At 46.5% G+C, this 19,981-nt stretch overlaps 1 protein-coding gene across 1 annotated transcript in view; it reads right to left on the reverse strand.

Moving 5' to 3' along the window:
- Positions 1–326: 326 nt before the first annotated feature.
- Positions 327–19,981, reverse strand: part of Armc3 (armadillo repeat containing 3) — an 87,856-nt gene continuing 68,201 nt past the window's right edge. Inside the window, exons 11-19 of the mRNA XM_052157458.1 lie at positions 18,970–19,219; positions 16,663–16,799; positions 14,145–14,313; positions 11,697–11,794; positions 10,734–10,835; positions 10,249–10,344; positions 6,365–6,565; positions 5,912–6,074; positions 327–625 (exon numbers count right to left, since the gene is read on the reverse strand). Of these exons, the coding sequence (XP_052013418.1) occupies positions 416–625; positions 5,912–6,074; positions 6,365–6,565; positions 10,249–10,344; positions 10,734–10,835; positions 11,697–11,794; positions 14,145–14,313; positions 16,663–16,799; positions 18,970–19,219 (1,426 nt within the window). The 3' untranslated portion in view covers positions 327–415. The remainder of the gene's footprint in view (positions 626–5,911; positions 6,075–6,364; positions 6,566–10,248; positions 10,345–10,733; positions 10,836–11,696; positions 11,795–14,144; positions 14,314–16,662; positions 16,800–18,969; positions 19,220–19,981) is intronic.

Below are 19,981 nucleotides of genomic sequence, written 5' to 3' on the forward strand. Positions count from 1 at the left end.
TCTTAAATCTTAAAAATCCAGACGAGGTGACTGAGACTCGGCTGGACCGAGTTTATATAAATGAAGTATTCTGAATACCAAAGCGCACCGGGGAGAAGTACATTCTATCTTAGGAAGCAGATGCTGCGAACCTTCATAAAAGATGCCTGAGCCCCAAGCGGGCTGAGTTGGTTTTACCCATGTTAACCTTGAGAGGGGATGGAGAGCGTTGGAGACCCCGGGGGACCCCGATAGACCCGGGACTCTACAGCCTGCACCCAGAGCACCGCATGGTCACATCCACACCCACAGCTTGTTTCTACACAGAACCATTTCTAATACTTTTATTCGCAATCATCTAATCGGCTAAAGCCCCTCTTAGAGAAAGCAGGCGAAGACGACTTCCGGTTTGGGTGCTGGCGTGTCCCTCTGGCGACTACAGAAAGCGGTAGAGGTCGGCCTCTTTGCTGCGTAGCTTCAGCAGGTTCCCCGGGTGGAACATGAGGTCCACGATGTACTCTTCGGGTGGCGGCAGGTTCCCGATCACGCCCTTCCGGGCCTCGTTCACCAGCTTCACCTCGTTCCAACCTCGGCTGTACTCACCACGCACCAGGCTGCAGCCTACCCCGATCTTATCAGCCAGTGCCTGCGGTAGGAATAAAGACACCAGGGGCTCAGGGTCATTGGCAAGCTGATGGAGAGAGAGTTATAAACACAGGCATGCAAACGATGTTTGCCTGGACGCTAGAAAATGGAGAAGCGTGAGGTAAGAGCCCTACACGGGCTGTGCCTGCGGGCTTACCGTCGGTAGACTGTGTTCAGAGTGCCCTGGGAAAGGAAGTTAGTGTAGTGGGATACAAGTTGGTTAGGCTAGTTGGAGGGCCGGAGGAGAGCTATCCCAGGTCTCCCCTCCCCCCCCCCCCCACCATGTATCCATCAGTCTGTCCACGGCCCAGGGTGCTCTTTGACCATAGTCGGCGGTGAGGTTGAAGCGAGTCCTGTTTCCAGCCAATCTGCTGTGTGACGTCGAAAGAAGCGTGGGGCAGGAGACAGCAAACTGCAGCCAGCTCTCTGGCTTCGGGCTGCCACCTTACCATCGGATTTCCCCTGATGTAGAGGGATGGCTGTTGTTGTTTGTTTGTTGGTTTAAATAAAGGAGCATGTGGTACAACACAGAAGCCCCAAGACCAAGTTCTCAACACAAAGGAGATTGATTTGACCCAGAGGGACAGAGGGCAGGGAATAAGAGACAAAGGTAGGAGAGGGAGGACAAGGGAGACTCGGGAGAGAACAGGGTGAAGGGGAATGGGTATTTGTCCCTAGGACAAAGGACGGTCTCTGGATAGAGAGGAGACAGGCGTGGCCCATAGGCAAATGACTGTTTATAAAGGTAAAAGGGGAAAGCCCATGTTAGGATGAGGTGTTTAATTTTAATTGGACATGCTAATTAGGTGAGGCAGAGGGGGCTTTTGATCACTGGATTTCAATACTTCATAGCTGGACCTTGCTAGTCAGCTTCTGGAGGAGAAGTAGCCAGAGAAGGGACCTGACCTTGGTGGCTGGTTTTTGGAGGGATGCGTTCTTACAGTTTTTAGCAAGGCAGAGTGAAAGGGGGAGAAGGGCAAGGGCTGCCAGATCCATGCTTGCCACGGAATAATTTAGAAGTGTTTCTGCCATAATGATTTAAAGAGCTTGTGTAGACTGCCCGGGTTCAGATTTCGACTCGGCCGGGATGCTTACCAACCAGTGTGAGCACAAGACACGGAAGGGCTTTGCAAGGCCAGGCCTCCAGTTCTTCCTCTGTGAGCTGGGGAGAGGTGCGCTACCTTGATGGTTGTGTGAGGAAGGAATGAGTGCAAAGTCCCGTCCAACAAGGCTACGTGTAAGGAGCACCAGGGGAAGAGAACTCGTGTTTTAATTGAATATATTTGTTACTATTCGATAACTTTCCCAAACTGCATAGTTCAGGATAGGCCAAAGTGATCAAGACTTGGTGGTCATTCTCAGGACTTGTAGGTTTTGATTTTGATACTGTTTGTCCTGTAGCTGTCGATGGCCGAGAAAGCAGTGACCACAGAACAAAAACTATCAAAATCTGTCTCCCTAGAAGATACAAAAACTGTGTGTGCGCGCGCGCGCTTGCGTGTGTGTGTGTGTGTGTGTGTGTGACATTCTCCAAAGAAACATTTACTGGTATGTCTCTTATTTCCTATTGAAGCACTTTAAATCACCACAATAGATTACCATCCCCTGTTTGCTAGAGTGAAACTGAGGTAAGGTTGTGACTTAAACAGGGAATCAGACGGCTGCCTCCAGTGTGCAGCCTAAGGCAATTTTCTGAACTGGGGAATGAACGAGCTTTGTCTAAAAAGCTATTTTCCTCAAGTCCCCTGCTCAGAGGAAAGGGGTTCAGGGGGTGGGGCTTAGATGCTGGAAAGCCTTAGGAAAATGCCTGCAATAGGCTGGAAATGGCCTGTCGCACACCTCCACGGAAACATAGACAGCCCTGTCACGTTCTGTAGCCATCAGAGTGGACAGGACTGACAACTGGTCCTGGGTTGGCAAGGCAGCTGTGAAAGATGGAGCTGTAGAAGGGAAGGGAAACGAGTTGGTGCAGGGATCATCTCTGCGTACTGTGTGGAAGTATCACCTGTCAATTAAAAGCTGGTGACCTATTAGCGACAGGCAGGAAGTAGAAGGTGGGAGTTCCGGTAAGGAGATTGGAACTCTGGGAAATAGAGGTAAGAGATTTGCCACGTGAGCTCTGAGGAAAGATAACCAAGCATGTGGCAGACATAGAATAGGTTAAATGGGTTAAAATAAGTTACAAGCTGTTTGGGAAGCAAGCCTAGCAGAGGGCCGTAAGCGCTGTTAGTAAATAATAAGCCTCCAGGTGTTACTCTGGAACTGGGGTGCAGGTGGAAAAACTGAGGTTACCAGTGAGTGACTTATTGGCTGCCTGGGGTGTGGGAGGGGCGGGGAAGGGGAGGGCGAAGGAGGAGGGCAGGGAGTAAAGCCAAACAAGGGCGGTTCCTGGGTGAAGGGCCAAACAAGGGTCTGGAGGAAAACGGACTAAAGGAGATGCGTGGCGAGGATAGAGAGCACGCAGAGGCTCAGAGACCACCTTGCTTAGCATTCAGTGGTGTAAGAGCTGCATGACCGAGGTAGCCTTAAGAGCGATGGATTCAGAGTTAGGGATTGAAGATCCGTGCGCCCTCCCAAACCTGTATGCTGAAGGCCTGGCTCTGATAATGCACTTGGAGGTGAGACTTTGGGGAGGTGACTAGGCTTAGCTAGTTAGGGTGAGACGTCCCTCCCCAGGAATTAGAGAAACAGGAAGATCTACCGGGCCCGGTGGTGGCACACACCTTTAATCCCAGCACTACGGGAGGCAGATAGATCTCTGGGAGTTTAAGGTCAGCCTGGTCTACAGAGTGAGTTCTTGGACAGACAGGGCTATGTAGAGGCTCTGTCCCAAACAAACAAACAAACAAACAAACAAACAGGAAGAGATAAGATCTTCTGCCCTGTGAAGAGGCCTCAGTAATGCAGCTGGCTGCACACTAGGAAGAAGTCCCTACCGGGATGCAAATTCCTCTGTCGCGATTACCTTGGACTTCACACCCTCTGCTACTGTGAGAAATAGTTGCTGTTTAGACTCCCTGCCAAACCCCAGCCCGCGGCGGTGGTGGTGCTTTGTTATAGTAAAAGGCATACAGATGATGAATAGGATTCGTGTAAAAGTGGAGTGAGATGCAAACTGGCCTGTGATGGAATTATGATGGTCATGCCGGCGACTTTTATGCCAACTTGACACAAGGTATGCAGTCCTCAGAGAGGAGGGCTTTTCAATTGAGAAAATGCCTCCCCTAAACTCAGGCTATAGGCAGGCCTGTAGGGCATTTGTTAAATAGAGATTGGTGGGGGAGGGCCCAGCCCATTGTGGGCGGGGCCACCGATAGGCCTTGTGGTCCTGGGCTCTGTATGAAAGCAGTCTGAGTAAGCCACAGGGAGCAAAACTTCTCCATGATCTCTGCATCAGCTCCTGCCTTCAGGTTCCTGAGCTGCTTTGAGTTCCTGTCTTTACTTCCTTCAGCGAAGGATAAACCCTTTCAAGTCTAGTAGACACGCTGGGGTATCTGTAAGAACTGGAGAGGGAGGAGGGAAGAGCCACTCTCAATGTGGCCAGTAGCATCCCGGGGGCTGGGGGGTGGGGGGATTGGCGTGTTCCAGACTGCAGAAAGGGGAGAAAAGAAGAAAACAGCTTCTCTCTTCCCCTGCCCCCTCACTGTGGGTGCAGGGTTACCAGCTGCAGCTGCCACGCCTCCCCATGTCCTTGGGAGACTGAACCCTCTTTTTCCCTTAAATTGCTTCTTGCTAGGTGGTTAGTCACAAAAAGGAGGAAGGTCACTGATACAGAAGTTGATAAGTACTTGGGAGATGGAAGAAATGTACGTTCAGGAAATGTTTTCTAAGTTCCTACACAGTGGATAAAAGATCATGCTCTCCTTAGCTTCACGCTTGCCCTGTGCTCAGGCTTGGTGAATGGGGCCGTCTTCGTCTTCTCTGCTTGCCCTGCCCAGGACCCGGGGATCACTCCTCTCTTCCTAGGCATTCTCTCAGTTACATACAGGCAGTTATCAAGTCCCGCTGGTCGTTACATCTGAGTCTTCTCAGCTTTACCTCCGTCCACCGTCGAATCCATCACCTGTACTGTCCCACCTTCTAAAGGGTCAACCTGTCTCTAAGTGTGTGTTTGTTCTAATTCATTCCTCTGTCTACAACATGGATGCCCTTTCAAAATCTCTCTCTCTCTCTCTCTCTCTGTCCTGACAATTTTTAGTGTTTACTCAGATTTTAGGGCGAAGGGCAGATTCATCTGCTGCTTCATGTCAGGCCTTCAAATACACCCACTCTCTACTTTCACCCTCTTCTGCTTTCTCTCTACCTATCCTCTGCATTCCTCACGTGGATGACTGCTTCTCATGCCAAGGGGATTTTAAGTGTAGGTATTTATATTGTTTAGAATGTTCGTTTTTTTCTACCTAGTGAAAACTTTTTTATATGTTTAGCTCTGTGTGTGTTTGAGTGCTTCTCTGTGTGTGTGTTTGTGTTTCTCTGTGTGTTTCTCTCTGTGTATTTGTGTGTTTCTCTCTATGTGTGTTTGTGTGTTTATATCTCTCTGTTTGTGTTTACCTCTCTTTGTGTTTGTGTGTTTATCTGTGTTTGTGTTTACCTCCGTGTGTTTGTGTGTTTACCTCTGTGTGTGTGTGTGTATCTCTATGTGTGCTTGTGTGTGCTTGTGTGTGCACATGCACCTTCTTCTCTGTGGATCCTGAGGGACAACCTCAGGTCATCTACTTTGGTTAGGAAGTGTCCTTACCTGCTGAGCCACCTTCCTGGCTCTGAGACTTATTTTTAAAAGGCAGTGTCCTGCTGTGCAGCCTAAGGTGGCCTCAAACTAGAAAATCTTCCCACATCGGCCTCGCAGGAACCAGGATTGCAGGTGTGTGAGCTCCACCACGCCTGACAGCTGATGGAACCTCTGTAGCCTCTAACAGATTGGCCATGTGTCACTTCTCTCTCTGAGCCTTTCTCTGGCACCACCTCAGAGACTTAGGCACCTCTTAACTGCAGAGTCTATCACAGTCCTATCTCTAACCTCCAAACCCTGCAGGAATCCCGGAAGGACAGAGGTAGACGATAAGTTTGAATGATTGTACTTCTAGCAGCTGTGTGTGCGTGCATGCGTGTGTGTGTGTGTGTGTGTGTGTGTGTGTGTGTGTGTGTGTGTACATAATCACAAACATTTCCAATTAATTAAGTATAAATGCAAAGATTAGTATCCTGTTAAATGTTAGCAACTGACTCATCCTGATAAGATAAAGAGAAAACTTTTTAATGACAAATGAGACAGAAATATCATAAATACCTTGAAAAGCAACGCTCGATGATAAAAGATTCCCTTCTTGATGTATCCAATTGGAACGACATTGGATTTCAGTTGAAATTTCAACTCACTTATATGAAGTTCCCAGCTGAAATCAGCTAGCTTCTCCTTTGGAATCTTACCGCCCATTTTATCTGCCACATACCTGTGCTCATTGCATTGAGATGAAAAACAGTTTTAATCACTTACTTTGGATGATTTTATATATATATATATAATTGCACATGCAAAAACTACACTTCATCTGGTTTTTATCTGTTTTACTTAAAAAATAAATATGCCTGCAGGGAAAAAAAATCAGCATGCTTACTGTACTGAGACAATCACAAACACATATATAAACTGGAATCCTGGTGATTTGATTCAACACAATGCAGAAATTAAAATAGATAGACAGAGTGAGAAGGAGAGTGAGGGAGACGGGGAGAAACTCACTTGGCAAGAACCTCAATCTGTTCCTTAATGTTGGTGATGGGCAGGATTGACTTGGTCACCTCGAGTACATACACACAGAACTCAGGGTCCGGAGGAGGGTACCACTCTTTCTCAGGGCTGCCTTCCGTGAACTTGGGCACTGCTGACAGGACCTCTTCTTCCTCTTTCACTTTCTCTTCTTCCTTTTTCCCTTTCCCTTTCCTTTAGAGTGAGCAATAATAAAATCCCATATTCTGTCGGGGAAATGGTCAAATACTAACTATGCTCTGAATCAGTCTGAGAAGCATCAGGGCAATAAGGAGAAGGTAATCGGGGAGGGAGATTAGTTAGAACAAAATACAATGTGTGTATGCTTGTATGCAAATGCCATGACAAAGCTCATTATTTCGTATCTATATCAAAAGTTAATTTAAATTAAAAAAAAAACAACAACTAGAGACAACTCAAATGTCCTTCGATAAGAGATGGGTATATAGTGTTAAGACCATACAATAAAATACTGGTTAAGAATAAAAAGGGATAGACTGCTAATGCACAGAACAATTTGGAAGCATCTCAAAGGTCTTATGCTGGCTGGAAAACATCAGTATCAGATGTATCACACCAATGATCCCATGAAAGTCATTCTTGGCTGGACCTGGTAGTCCATGCTTTTAATGCCAGCACTCAGGAGGCAAAGATAGGCAGATTACTGTGGATTCAAGGCCAGCCTGGTCTACAAGTGAGTTCTAGGCTAACTAGGGCTACATAGTTAAGACCTTGGAAAGGCAAAAATAACAGAAAACCACCACCAAGTCCCGGCATCCGGAAGAACGAGCGAGCTGCGATATCAGGGCAGGGCTCTGGGATGGTGGAGCTCATTTCTGTGTGTCAGTGGTTACATGAATTCCCTCTTGAAAGTTCTGTAGCACTTTAAACAGAAAGCAGTTTCGTGGCATGTTGATTTAAAACTTTGTTGCTTGTATCATTTTCCCTTTTTGTTCGTTCGTTCGTTTGTTTGTTTTTAATATTTTTTTATTCTCTGTGTAGCCCAGGCCATCCTGGAACTCACTATTTACACCAAGCAAGCCATGAACTCAGAAATCTGCCTGCCCCCTGCCCCTGCCTCTGCCTCCTAAATGCTGGGATTAAAGGCGTGCACCACCACCGCCCGGCTAATTAAAAACTTTAATTGTGCTGGGCACTCTGCCTCCATCTGCGTGAGTTATCATTCACTTTTACACCAATTATCCCTGGCATGGTGGGTGGGAAAGCTTGCTCTTCGCACACTTCCATTGGCTGACACTAGGCACTGGCTGCTCAATTCCTTGAATCCATTTTCTGCTCTGCTCACCCTTCCTGCAAACAGCTTGTCCTAAACCTTTGCCCCACCCCCCCAGACCCATATGCTATAATTACTTTCACTATCTCCGGCTAATAGATAATATCTTCTCTGTCACTGGTACTCCTTGGGATTACTTTTCCAGCCTTTTTGACTTTTTTTTCCAAGGGATGGCACTAGCAGAGAGGGGCGGAAGGGCTGACGGAAGAGCAAGTGACTCTGCCTTAGGTGGTGCTGTAATAAACGTCAGGGCCAAAAGCAACTTTGGCTGGGGAGGAAAGGGTTTTTTTTGGCTTACATCTCTCAGGTGACACTCCATCACAGAGGGAAGAAGTCAGGGCTGGAACTTGAGGCAGGAACTGATGTGTAAGCCATGTAGGCGTGCGGCCTACTGGCTTGCTCCTCATGACTTGCTCAGCCTGCTTTCTTATACACCCCGGGACCCCAGGGATGGCACTACTTACTGTGGGCGGAGTCCTTCAACATCAATCACTGATAAAAAAAACATATCCTTCAGACTTGCTTACAGGCTGATCTGCTTGAGGTCATTTTCTCAACTAAGGTTCTGCCTTCTCAGAAGACTCAAGCTGACTGAAAACCAACTAACATAGCCTCTGAGAGGAAGGGGAAGTTCTCCCTAGATTGTCACTACAGCCCCTTTGCAAGGAGTTCAAAGAAACTTAAAGTAAGCAAGAGTCTCGGGCAAGGCTCAGCCTTCCCACTTCACAGCTGACCCACACTCCAATGGTCCCTCTCTGTATTTTCAGCCTTAGCAATTTTTTTCTCTTAATGATTGTCAAGGGACAACTGCAGTAAATAAGAGTCTTATGGCAGACCACTCTTTGGTGAACGAATAATCATGTGGGGTCATGTCAAGAGGCCTCAGGAGGCCTGTCGAAATATGCTTGGGTGGTATTGGGAGGGGGTATTTCAGAATTAATAGACCAAGTCTCAGGGGTCCAGGTAGATCAGAGCAGGACAGCGTGGGCGTCCTAATATTCCTCAGCTCCACCACAGACCTGTTCCCCAGCTCCTAACCCTCTAGTTACAAGTCTCGAGACCAGCTGTAGCTCTGGGGGACAGGGTCCTAAGTGCTTCTGTTGCTCTTTCCCTCTTTCTGACTGACCTCAGTTCTACACCTCAAGTTTTCTAGATGACTCTGTCACCTAGTTACTAGTGGTGTGTTAATAAGAACGTCAGTTTTAAGGTAAAGGAACTGTCTCTTTAGCTGAACGTGCCACACCCTTCCTTGCATGCACGGAGGCAGATCTTTTGTTCTATGTTCAGGAGACTAGACTCTCACAATATTAAGGTTAAGCAGTAGATCTTACTGAAACAATTCATTACCTAACTGGCAGGAACTTAATTTGTTCCAGATTCAAACAAGCCAAGAATATGGGGCTAACCTGGGACCAGGCAGGAGCAGCACCTACTTTAAGTAATTCTCAATATTGGCTTTATGTTTCAATGAAGCAAACTGGGGGTGGGAATTATTTATCTTTACCCATTACTTACCACAGAAGGTAAGAGGAACAAATCAACTGAAGTCTACTTTTCTTTTTACTATTTTGAAAAAAAAATCAAAGATTCCTTCAATTGCTATTAGTAAGTACAAATCATTTTTTTTTCTCCCCACCGCCACCCCCAACTTTTTTCAGACAGGTAGTCCAGGCTGGCCTCCAACTCTCTATGAAAACTAGGGTAAGTTTGAACTTCGGGATCCCCCTGCTTTCACCTCCTGAGTGCCGGGATTGCAAGTGTGAACCACCAGGCTGTACTATGCCCTACTGGGGATTAAACCCAGGCATTTGTGCATACGAGGCCAGTACTTTGTCAATGGAGCCCTCTCCCCAGAGCCAAATAGGATTTTAGAATACATAAAACCTTAGCAGCACAAAGCACACCACAAACGTTCCAACCACAAGAGCTATATCTCTGTCTCCTGCTTTGTGTTGCTTCTGCCCTGAGGGTAGGGGACACAGCCAGGAAAAGGATGGAGAGAGCGCCAACAGGAAAGGACACAGGAAAATGGCCTGCTTGCAAGAAGCTAAGCCCCCTCCCTCCCATCCCCCACCACAGGGACACCAGTAGCTGAGGGCAGCTGCTGCCTCTGTTAGCCTTTGGGAATGAAAGCCATTACAGTCCTTGATGGTAGTAGTTACCAGGGTAACCTGGTTCATCCAGAGATGGGAGAAATTCTGGGTAAAAATGTCAAAGACAGCACAGAATAAAACAAACACTTAAGTTACAACTTGAGGTTTTTGCCTCATTCAATACACAGGATTCAAAAGTCAAACTGCTCTCATAGCAGTGCTGGGGTAATGACGCTTGCTGGGCAAACTTTATGGCACCAAGCTATGGAAGGCCTGAGGGGCAGCTACTAACTAGGAAATGTTAGGTGCTAGGTTGTGGCTCAGTGTGAGTCCTTGCCCACCCTGGAGACCCCAGGGTTCCATGCCCAGCACAGAACAAACAAAAGCAATCTCTCCCTTTCTGCACCCTGGCTGCATAATCACAAGTTGTCACGATTTTAACTGGGAGAAGAAAACAATGAGTTTCCTACCTCGTTCCTTTCTCTTTGGTGACACCTCTGCTAAGGACAGTGTTCCGTCCTGATGCAGGCTCTGATTTTTCTTCTGTGGGAGATCCAAATCCAGCACTAAAACGAAAACTATTTTTCTTTTTTGTCATTTGAAAAGAACATGGCTTATTCTAGTCACACTAACTGCGCTGACAGGTGACATTTTAAAGATGTCATTAGAAGGTCCTTTCTCTTCCATCATGATTGGGTTCAATCACTACTGCAGTCAGGGTCTATTCTATCCACAGTTTAGGGAAACTCAACCTCTACCGAGGTTCCTCCATGTCTCATTTCCCCCAGTCATCTTTGCCACATTGGCTTACAAAACAATTATGCAGCTAAATTAGCATAAGAAGAAAAAGAATTGATTTACTAAAATCTAAAATTCTAAAAACAAAACAACCCCCGCCCCCAACTTTCCAACCACCTAGGCAGGTTGGTCAAGGGTTGGCAGAATGTGTCCTTACTTGGCCTTCTCCTTGCTTGCCCTTCTTAAGGAAGATGAAGAAGAAATGCTTCGTCCATAGCCAACTTCCGACGATTTATCCTCCATAGATGGAGGTGGAGAGCTAAAACATTATACATTTGAAGTTAGTAACAAGCTAAAAGTTAGTCAGTGCTAACTTTGTCCTGGAAAACAGATTTCTTGGAAAAGTCATATTTGCAGAATGGTGCCATATTATTTTTAAAGGCGTAAGGAAGGAGAAGTTAAGACAAAACTTTCCCCAAGTCTGGCATGGATATGAAATGTTGAGCTGGAGGCTTGGGCCGTAGCTCAGCTGGCAGAGGCTGGCCTGCCACTCACAGAGCCTTCCATCTGATCCTCTTCACCACTTGTATCATGACGGGTGCTGGGCACCTATAACCCACTCAGTGGTGGAGGCAGAAGCTCAAGGTTATCCCCAGCTACAGGAGGAGATGAGGCTGGCTCGTGCTACAAGTGACCCAGTTTAAAAAGCCAGAACTCTGGAAGCCGGGCGTGGTGATACACACCTTTAATCCCAGGACTTTAGAGAGAGGCGGGTGGCTGTCTGTGACTTCAAGGCCACCCTATACTACACAGTGAATTCCAGGCCAGCCAAAACTGCATAGTGAGACCCTGCCTTTGTCTTAATGCTCCCTGACTTTTTAAGAGATCCCATTTAGTCATTCTAAATATGAATGATGGGTACGCATTTCTGGAGATGTGTCAATATTTGCTACACTTTACATTCTTTGGTTACTTTTCCAAATCCACTGGAAATTGCTAGCATGGAGTCAAAGGACAATATGAGATGGTCCATGTCAGGCTCGGTTTATGGGCCAGCTCTCATTTCCACGGTGACAGCTCCGGCTGGGAAGATTCCATACTGGGAACTTTGTCTACTTGCACAGTGACAAACGCAAACTGCACACTTACCTCCCTGCAGCCCCTCCCCCCAACAACTCACGTGTCAGATTTATTGTTGACTAATAGAATAGCACGTTGATCATTCAGCTCCTGTAAGCACAGCTCCTTCAGTGGCAAAAGTTTGGTGCCAGGATTTATCTGTAAGATAATGCGAGCACAAAAGCACGTTCTCTGCATGTGTTAGAGTTTAAACATGAACCCTAATAGAAGGAGTTCTTGATAGTTTGAAGGATTTAATTCATTTGTGTGCACACATACTGTAGATAAATAATAGAGAAACCAGATAGATGCTTAGATGGATAGACAGACAGACAGACAGACAGATAGATAGATTAGATAGATAGATTAGATAGATAGATAGATAGAAGATAGATACAGATGGATAGATAAATTAATAGATAGAAGATATATACATACACAGAAGATAGATACATAGATATATAGACAGACAGACAGACAGACAGGTAGGTAGGTAGATAGATAGATAGATAGATAGACAGACAGACAGACAGACAGTCAGACAGATCTCTATACATAATTAGATATGGAAGCCAGAGCTTGCAGACACAGTCCTTTATACCTACATTCTTTGCTGGTCTGCCCTCAGCTATTCCTTATCATAGCTGTTATCACACTCTATGGAAGCATTTGTTTCCAAAATCTAACTGTACACTCTAGGGAGGCCTGTAAAAAATACCTAAGGGCTGACACTGATTTCACAGTGTCATGGACCTATCTAAAGAGAAGCTGGGGCTGGAAAGATGGCTTAGCAGTTAAGAACCCTTGTCTCTCTTGACCTAGGTTCAGTTCTGGGAACCCATGTGTCATTTACAACTCTCTGTAACTCTTATTCCGGGAGATCTGGTGCTCTCTTCTGGCCTTCCCAGGTACTGGGCATATATATGGTGCACATGCATACATGCAGGCAAAATGCTCATGGATGTAATAAGAAAGGGGAGAACATTTCATAGGGTCCCACTTCTAGAGAAAGAACATCAGTAAACTAATCACTGCTGGGAGACAGGAATTCATCTTTCCTAGGGATGAGCCCCCTTACTGGTTTCCAAGGTAGGTAGGATGGTTCTCTCTCTCTCTCTCTCCTCTCTCTCTCTCTCTCTCTCTCTCTCTCTCTCTCTCTCTCTCTCCCCTCTCTCTCCTCTCTCTCTTCTCTCTCTCTCTTTCTCCCCTCTCCCTCCCTCCATCCCACCTCTCTTCTGTCCTTCTGCCATTATGTCATCCATCTATCCATCCAGCCATCATCCAGCCATCTGTCCCTCTGTGTACACACATATCTATTTTTATATAACAACAATAATCAAAGAAAAAGAGGATCCAAAATTGAGAGTGGAGGGGCTCAGAAGGGGGTTGAGGATAATTTTGTCAAATTTTGTCAGCCTGAAAGAAAAGGGCGGACTAGATCAACTTCTTAGTCTCCTTGGGATCAAGGAACAGGTTTCATTCCTATCTAAGATACTTTGGTGATCTTTCCAAAACAATGCAAAGAGGTCCTCTAAAACAAAGACAGATCCTATTACTCTCCATTTCCCATTTCAGACTGAGACCTTATAGTAGTCTTCAAGAACCCTAATATCTGGGCTCCTTTACCCATCTGCCGTATGCATAATACCATCTTTTATTCTTCCATTTTTATCAGCTCAGTTTCCATGCTGCCCCCATCCTGATATTCCTCAAACATGCCAAGCACATTTACCCTTGCTCCTCTGCCCAGAAATCTCGTTCCCAAAGAGCCCCCAAGCTAACCTTCCCCACCCACTCCACGTTTTCGTTCAGGAACTATGTTCAGTGAGGGCTAGCTAACCACACTTTGGAAAACGACAGCCCTCAGTCCTGTGACCTCCTAGCTTTGTAGATGTGCTCATCCTGAGTCTGTTCTCACCTCCCTCACTCTGGCGCATTGCTGTTGTCAGTGTCCTCCCTGTCCTCCATGGGGGCAGACATCTTTTAGCCTTTTCACTCAGCTTTGTCGTAGTCAAAGCCTGTACCACCAGAAGCATCGTACTTAGGGAATGAGTGAATCAGAATTCTCCTTTGTATAGAATATTGTCTTAGTGAATGTCTCAAAGACTCAGGCCAGCATTTCTCAGTGTGTCCGTGTTCTCTGGTTTCCTGATCGTGTCCTTAGTTCTCCCAAAGCATCTGATGTTACAGTGGTTCTTTCAGAATGACTCGCCGTTGAACAAAATGAACTTTGGTTGAGGAGCAATTTCTCAGTGGTGTGTGTGTGTTGGGATGTTACTGAGACTGGGATTAACAAGCTGACTTAAACAGCAAGGAAAACAGAATCTAATTAAAACTCTATGAGGATACAGACATCTTATAGCCAGAAGTAGTCCAGGCTAAAGTGCTGATTTTCACATTTCTATCTACAAAAATATAGAGTATGTTTGGTGCTTATAAAATAGTAATGTAATGGCATCGTGATTAAAGGAAAAATCAGAGTAAAACACAAATAAATGCTACCACTTACCCGACCGTAATCATAGAATCCATCGCTGATTATGTTGCTTGAAGACAAATAGCCAGTCTGGCTATATTTCAGGGAAAGATTGTTGTTGAGCAATTTGTTATAGGCTGCCTCACTGAATTTATTTTTCCGACTTAATGATCGATTAATTTCTTCAAGGATATCTAAGGCCCTGTCGATAAAGTTAAAAAAATAAAATAAAATAAAGCTTGTGTTGTTTGCTTTCTCCAAGCCAAAGGACATTGAGTTCCCATTTATATCCTTTAAGCTCCTGAGCGAAGAATTGAGATGGAAAGCTGGGAGCCTCCTCTGTCTTTTTAAATGAGGTGAAACTGACAGAATTATGAAGACAAATCAGCACTTTCTGAGAACATAAATGCCACGCAATAACTCATATTTAAACAGTTGGTGGGACACGTCCTAGATAAATGTGTTAAAAGCTTGGTCATCTGCCTGTGGTGCTGTTGGGAGGTGGTGGAAACACTGGGGTATGGTCTAGCCGGAGGGAGGGAGGGGTATGGTCTAGCAGGAGGGAGGTGTGGTCTAGCAGGAGGAGGTGGGGTTTAGCAGGTGGAGGTGTGGTCTAGCAGGAGGAGGCGTGGTCTAGCAGGAGGGGGTGTGGTCTAGCAGGAGGAGGTGTGGTCTAGCAGGAGAAGGTGGGGTCTAGCAGGAGGGAGGTGTGGTCTAGCAGGAGGAGGTGGGGTCTAGCAGGAGGAGGTGGGGTCTAGCAGGAGGAGGTGGGGTCTAGCAGGAGGAGGTGAGGTCTAGCAGGAGGGAGAGAGGTCATTGGAGGTCTTGTGAAAGGGTTACCGGGACCCTTTCCCTTTTCCTTTTGCTCCCACTTTAGCTGCCAAGACAGAAGGATTTCTGCTTGGGTCCGTGCTCCCACTGTGATGTGATGCTTCACCCAGGTCCCAACGAACGCATCAAGACCAAGAAATCATGAGCTTTTCTTTTTGTAAGTTTCTTTCTCAGCCACTGTTACAGCAACAGAAAACTGAGAAAGTTTCTTTGGATGTGTCAAAGAAAAAAAAAAAAAAAAAACCCTTGTTCGTGTTTTGACACTTTAGTGTCATTTGAGATCATCTGCCGAGATTCCTCCAGCGTGGCTTTTTCTGATTACTAAGGCTTTGCCTCTCCCGAGGCTCTTAAGCTCTCACGTGAATTCCAGGCTTGTCTTCTCCAGTTCTGCGAAGAACGGCATTGGGATTTTGATGGCTATTGTGCTCGATCTATGGGTTGCTTTACAAGTGCTGATGTTTCACCGTTATTGATCATGATTCAAGGGCGTTTGCATAGCTCTTTTCTTCATCTTCTAGTGTCTTTCTGCTTCAGTTTCCTTCTTCAGTGTCTTAAAGTTTTCATGTTAGAGGTCTTTTATGTCACAGGTTATATTTATTCCTAGATTTTTTTTCAAAAAAATATTTTAAATGGAATTAATGTCTCTTCCATTTCTTTCTTAGCAAGTTTAATATTGACACACAGAGAACCTAATGATTTCTAGATGTTGGTTTTAGACCCTGCTAGTTTCTGAGAGTGCTTGTCATATCTAAGAGTCAGCTCTAAAAGTGCGTCACAGTTTTTCCGTGAAATATTTAGGATCTTTTGAGTTAAAGATTAAGCTGTCTGAAAAAAGGGGGCAATTCGACTTTTCCTATCCATTCATTTCTTTCTCTTGTTTCTCTAGCTAAGACTTTGTGCACTGTTGAATCTGAGCAGTCACTATAGCTGCCTATGTCTTATTCCTGATTTCAGAGCAAATGATTTTAGTTTTTCTCCACTTAGAAATGTTGGCTAAAGGTTTGCTGTCTGTACCCTTAATTCTGTTGAGGGATGATCCTTTCTTCCTCCTAATTTCTTCAGGGCTTTTGTCATGGAGGGATGTTGAACCTTATCAGACGCCCTTTCTCTAGCAGTAGGCATGGTGGTGTGACTTATAGTCCTCAGTCCGCCAATTTGCTGTTACACTGTACAGTCAGCAGAATTCTCCAGTGAGTTGGCCTGGCCCCGGCTTTTCTATCATTGTTCATTTAATGCAAAAAGAGTGCAAAGACCTCAGATTTAAGCAACAAAATTATATACTAGGAAAAATGCTTGGGAGTGTATGGGAACCTTCAAACTCCATTTCCTGCTACAATGCTTGAGAGAATACGCTCACCTGCAGCCTGTGGGGAGTGTGAACTGGGGGAAGGGTGGGAACTAACTACAGGTGTCGGGTGAAGGGGGTGGTGGAGAGTGATTATAAGAGGTGGTAGTCGTGGCCCACCCAGTCTATTTTAGCCTTGAGGCTATGCATGGCAAAGATGAAAGAGAACCATTGAGATGAACCGGAGAAGGAATGCGGAGTGTGCATAGCTAGGTGGCACCTTGGGTGCACACACTAGGGAGGGATGTCCTGACCCCAGGGTGGCCCTTCCTGAGTGCTGGGCTTATTCACAGTGCAGGCTCTGCTGGGTGCTCCTTGGACCTAAAAGGTCTGTTTCTCTCCGTTTTGAGCTAGACGCAAGGAACATCCACTCACCCAAGCCTGCATAACTCGACGGCCATCAGCTCATCGCCGGCACAGACCATCACAGCCCAGCTGGCATGCCTTCGTACCTCGTCGTTCTTGGAGTGCAGGAGCTCAACCAGGGGCTCCAGACCACCGCAGTTCCTCAGCTACAAGCAGAAACCAAAACTGACACATTGAGAGCATAGCAAGAGGCGTGGCGGCCCGCCGCTGTAATCTCGGTAGTCGGTGGCTGGGCCAGGAGGCTCCGAGTTCAAGTCCAGCCTGTATTACAGAGGAAGACCCAATTGCAAAACCCCAGGGCTGTCCTGTCGACATGGTTCATGGGTGGTGAGCCATGCGTAGAACCTTGGGTTCCATCCTCAGCAGGGCATGGGAAATAGAAAAAAAAAATCATACATTAGAAAAATCTCATTGAATATGCAAAGATTTCGACTGTTTTAGAATGTGCCAGTTTAGAGTTATTAAATTCAGAGGGAAGTCTGACAGTCTTCTTTACAAGAATCCAGTTTTCCATTCTAAGCTAAGAAAGCCAAGGAGAGTCACTGCATAGTTCCTCATGTCCTGAAGCATGGGGGAAACTCTGCGTATTCACCCTGTGCCTGAACACTGAAGGTTCATTTGGTCATGACAGACATAAATGTGTCCCCTTACTGCTGAAAGTGACTTTGTAACAGGTGATAAAAGTGATGTTGTTGCTGTCACTAGGGGATGATGCTACGCCATCAAGCAGTCCCAGTGTAGTCACAAAGACTGTAACAAAAGGAAGCCAGGGGTGCCAGAAACAGGATGTGGTGGGATACACAATGCTGTGATCACCCTGAAGGTACCCTCCCCCCTCCCCCCCCCCTCTCTCTCTCACACACACACACACACACACACACCACTTGCAAGTGCACACTGGGATGATAGCTCACTGTTTCTCGGAGCTGGCAAACACTACTCACAGCATGCCACAGCCCAGGTCAGCAACAGAGGCAAAGCTTTGCTGGGAACAGTTCTGTAGAAAAGGGCTCGTGCTTTGTTATCTTTACCATGTAAAGGTTGGTTCTTTTGGGGGAATAGAGAAGGGAAAGAAGGAAGAAAGAAGCTGAATGGAGCTGTGTTATTTACATCATGAAATAATTTCCGGGGATGCAATTCCGACAAGAAAGGGACGATCTGAGAGTGTGCTTGTGGCCTTGTGTTTGAGATGCAATATTGCTTTCTCTCTGTCTAGAGAATGAAAAGAACATTCCAGAAGATAGAGCCAAAGGGAGTGTTCAAAGTCAAGAGACCATGAGGACCATGATCCACTTGCAAGCATTTTCAATCCAGACGCAGTGTCGGTAGATAGAACTCACTGGTTCGTTTGAGACATGGCATGCTTAGGATGCCAGATTCCTGACCACATTTATTTCTGGGTACAACACAAGATGTACTCAGAAATCTAATGCTGTGTGCTCTATTGGCAGAGAGCTAACTTATTGATTCCTCTGTCCATTCATTTTCTCATTCATTTAACAGCTACATGCTACACAGGCGTTACTAAAGTCAGGGATGGAGGCACGTATCTGCCACCACAGCTCTCGGAGGTGAAGGGGTGAGGATGGCGAGCCCCAGGCTAGAGGCCAGAGGCCAGCCTGGGCTCTGCAGTGAGCCCCTGTAAAAATAATACACAAATGAACATTATGTGCCAGGTATATAGTAGTAACAAGGACAAAGGGCAGAAAATTCTGCTCCTTTCCCCAAAGCTAGAAGGTGTTTATAATTTTTCCTTCATGGTCCATAAGATGTGGAGTATGAAGACAGGGAGAGACTTGGTGAACAACAGAAGCATAGAGAGGGCTCCAGCTAGGCCGGAGGGTTGGAGAAGGGACCAGTGGAAGATGAGGTGCTGAGCTGGCTTTGGGTGGGAAAAGCAGTTTACCAGGTGGACAAAAAAAGGTGTGTGTGGGGGACTTCCTTTGCATTCAGAGAAATGGAGGAGGTAAAGAAAGGGTGGATATTCACATGGACTTAGGGTGCAATGGTGTGAGGAGGGTATGTGCTGGAGGGTCACTATGGACAGGAAGGCAGAACACAGTCTCTGCAGAATCCCAGGCTAGGCAGACCCCTCTGCAAGCGCGGGATAGCATGGCCACGGCACTGTTGCTTGGCATCAACGGTACCAACACCTAGCACAGTGCCTGGCCCCAAGTAGTAGAGAAGTAAATACCCAGTGGCTAGCTGGATGCCCCAGGAGATGGCCGTGACAACAGGAGTGCGGATAGTTAGTGAAGCTTGGGTAGTATGCGCAGTTGGCATGACTCGGAACCACGTGCGCGGGTTCAGCCTCACCTCGATGCGGGCCTCCACGTCGCAGGCAGTGGCAGCCACAGTGAGCGCTGCGGTGCTCTGCACCACGGTGTTGGAGGAGCGCAGCGGGCCCAGCAGTGCGTGCATTACTTCGTGGTTCTGGATGATAGCTCGCAGAGGCTCTTGGATGGCCATGTTGGTCAGTACCGTGGCAGCGTTGGCCACGGCTCCGTCCCGCTTGCTCGACAGGATGTTTATCAGCGGGTCAATGGCATCTGCTTCTGCAGCAGCGCTGTGCACAACAGGGAGAAAGGAAAGTCATTCTCTCCATTTCAAGGCTGTATCTGCTGCGAGAAGTTTGCAATCTACTTTAGAAACAGGGAGGCTTGTCATGCAATGAACCCAGAAGGGGGCGCTACTGATCTAAGTGCAGTCTGAGGATTATGAGGGAAAGCGTGTGATCCTTTTAAGTGGTAGAAAAATGCATGACCAAAACGTTTTAGGACTCTTAAGTGTTTGTTCAGTTATTCAGTGAAGATGAATTTTAATTGTCAACGTGACACAATCCGGAGTCATGTGGAAAGAGTCTCAGTGAGGCGTTGTCTAGATTTGGTTGTGTGTCTTTGGCGAATTATGTTGACCCTGGTCATTGAGATGGGAAAATCTGACCGCTGTGGGCGGCACCATTCCCTGGGCATGGGATTCTGAATTATATGAGTGGAGAAAGCCACGGAGCACTACCATTCATGTATAAGTCCATAGCTGTGTCCCCTTGACTGTGGGTGTGATATGACCGGCCACTTCAGGTCTCTGCTGCCCTGGCTTTCCGAGAGAGTTGTACTTGACAAAAGGAGTCATGCGTGCATTTCGGCCAAGACAGGTTTATTATAATGGTTAAAGATGTAAAGCATTTGATGCAAGGAGCTGTATTGAAAAATAACCCTGAGTAATAAGATATATGGAACACACTGGCTCTGAAGGACCTACAGGGGCCAGATCTGCCAGAGCTATCATCTCAGCTACGGGGATAGCAAGGAGTTCGAGGCCTGTAGGG

Source organism: Apodemus sylvaticus, chromosome 14 (assembly GCF_947179515.1).
Source record: "Apodemus sylvaticus chromosome 14, mApoSyl1.1, whole genome shotgun sequence".
NCBI lineage: Eukaryota > Metazoa > Chordata > Mammalia > Rodentia > Muridae > Apodemus > Apodemus sylvaticus.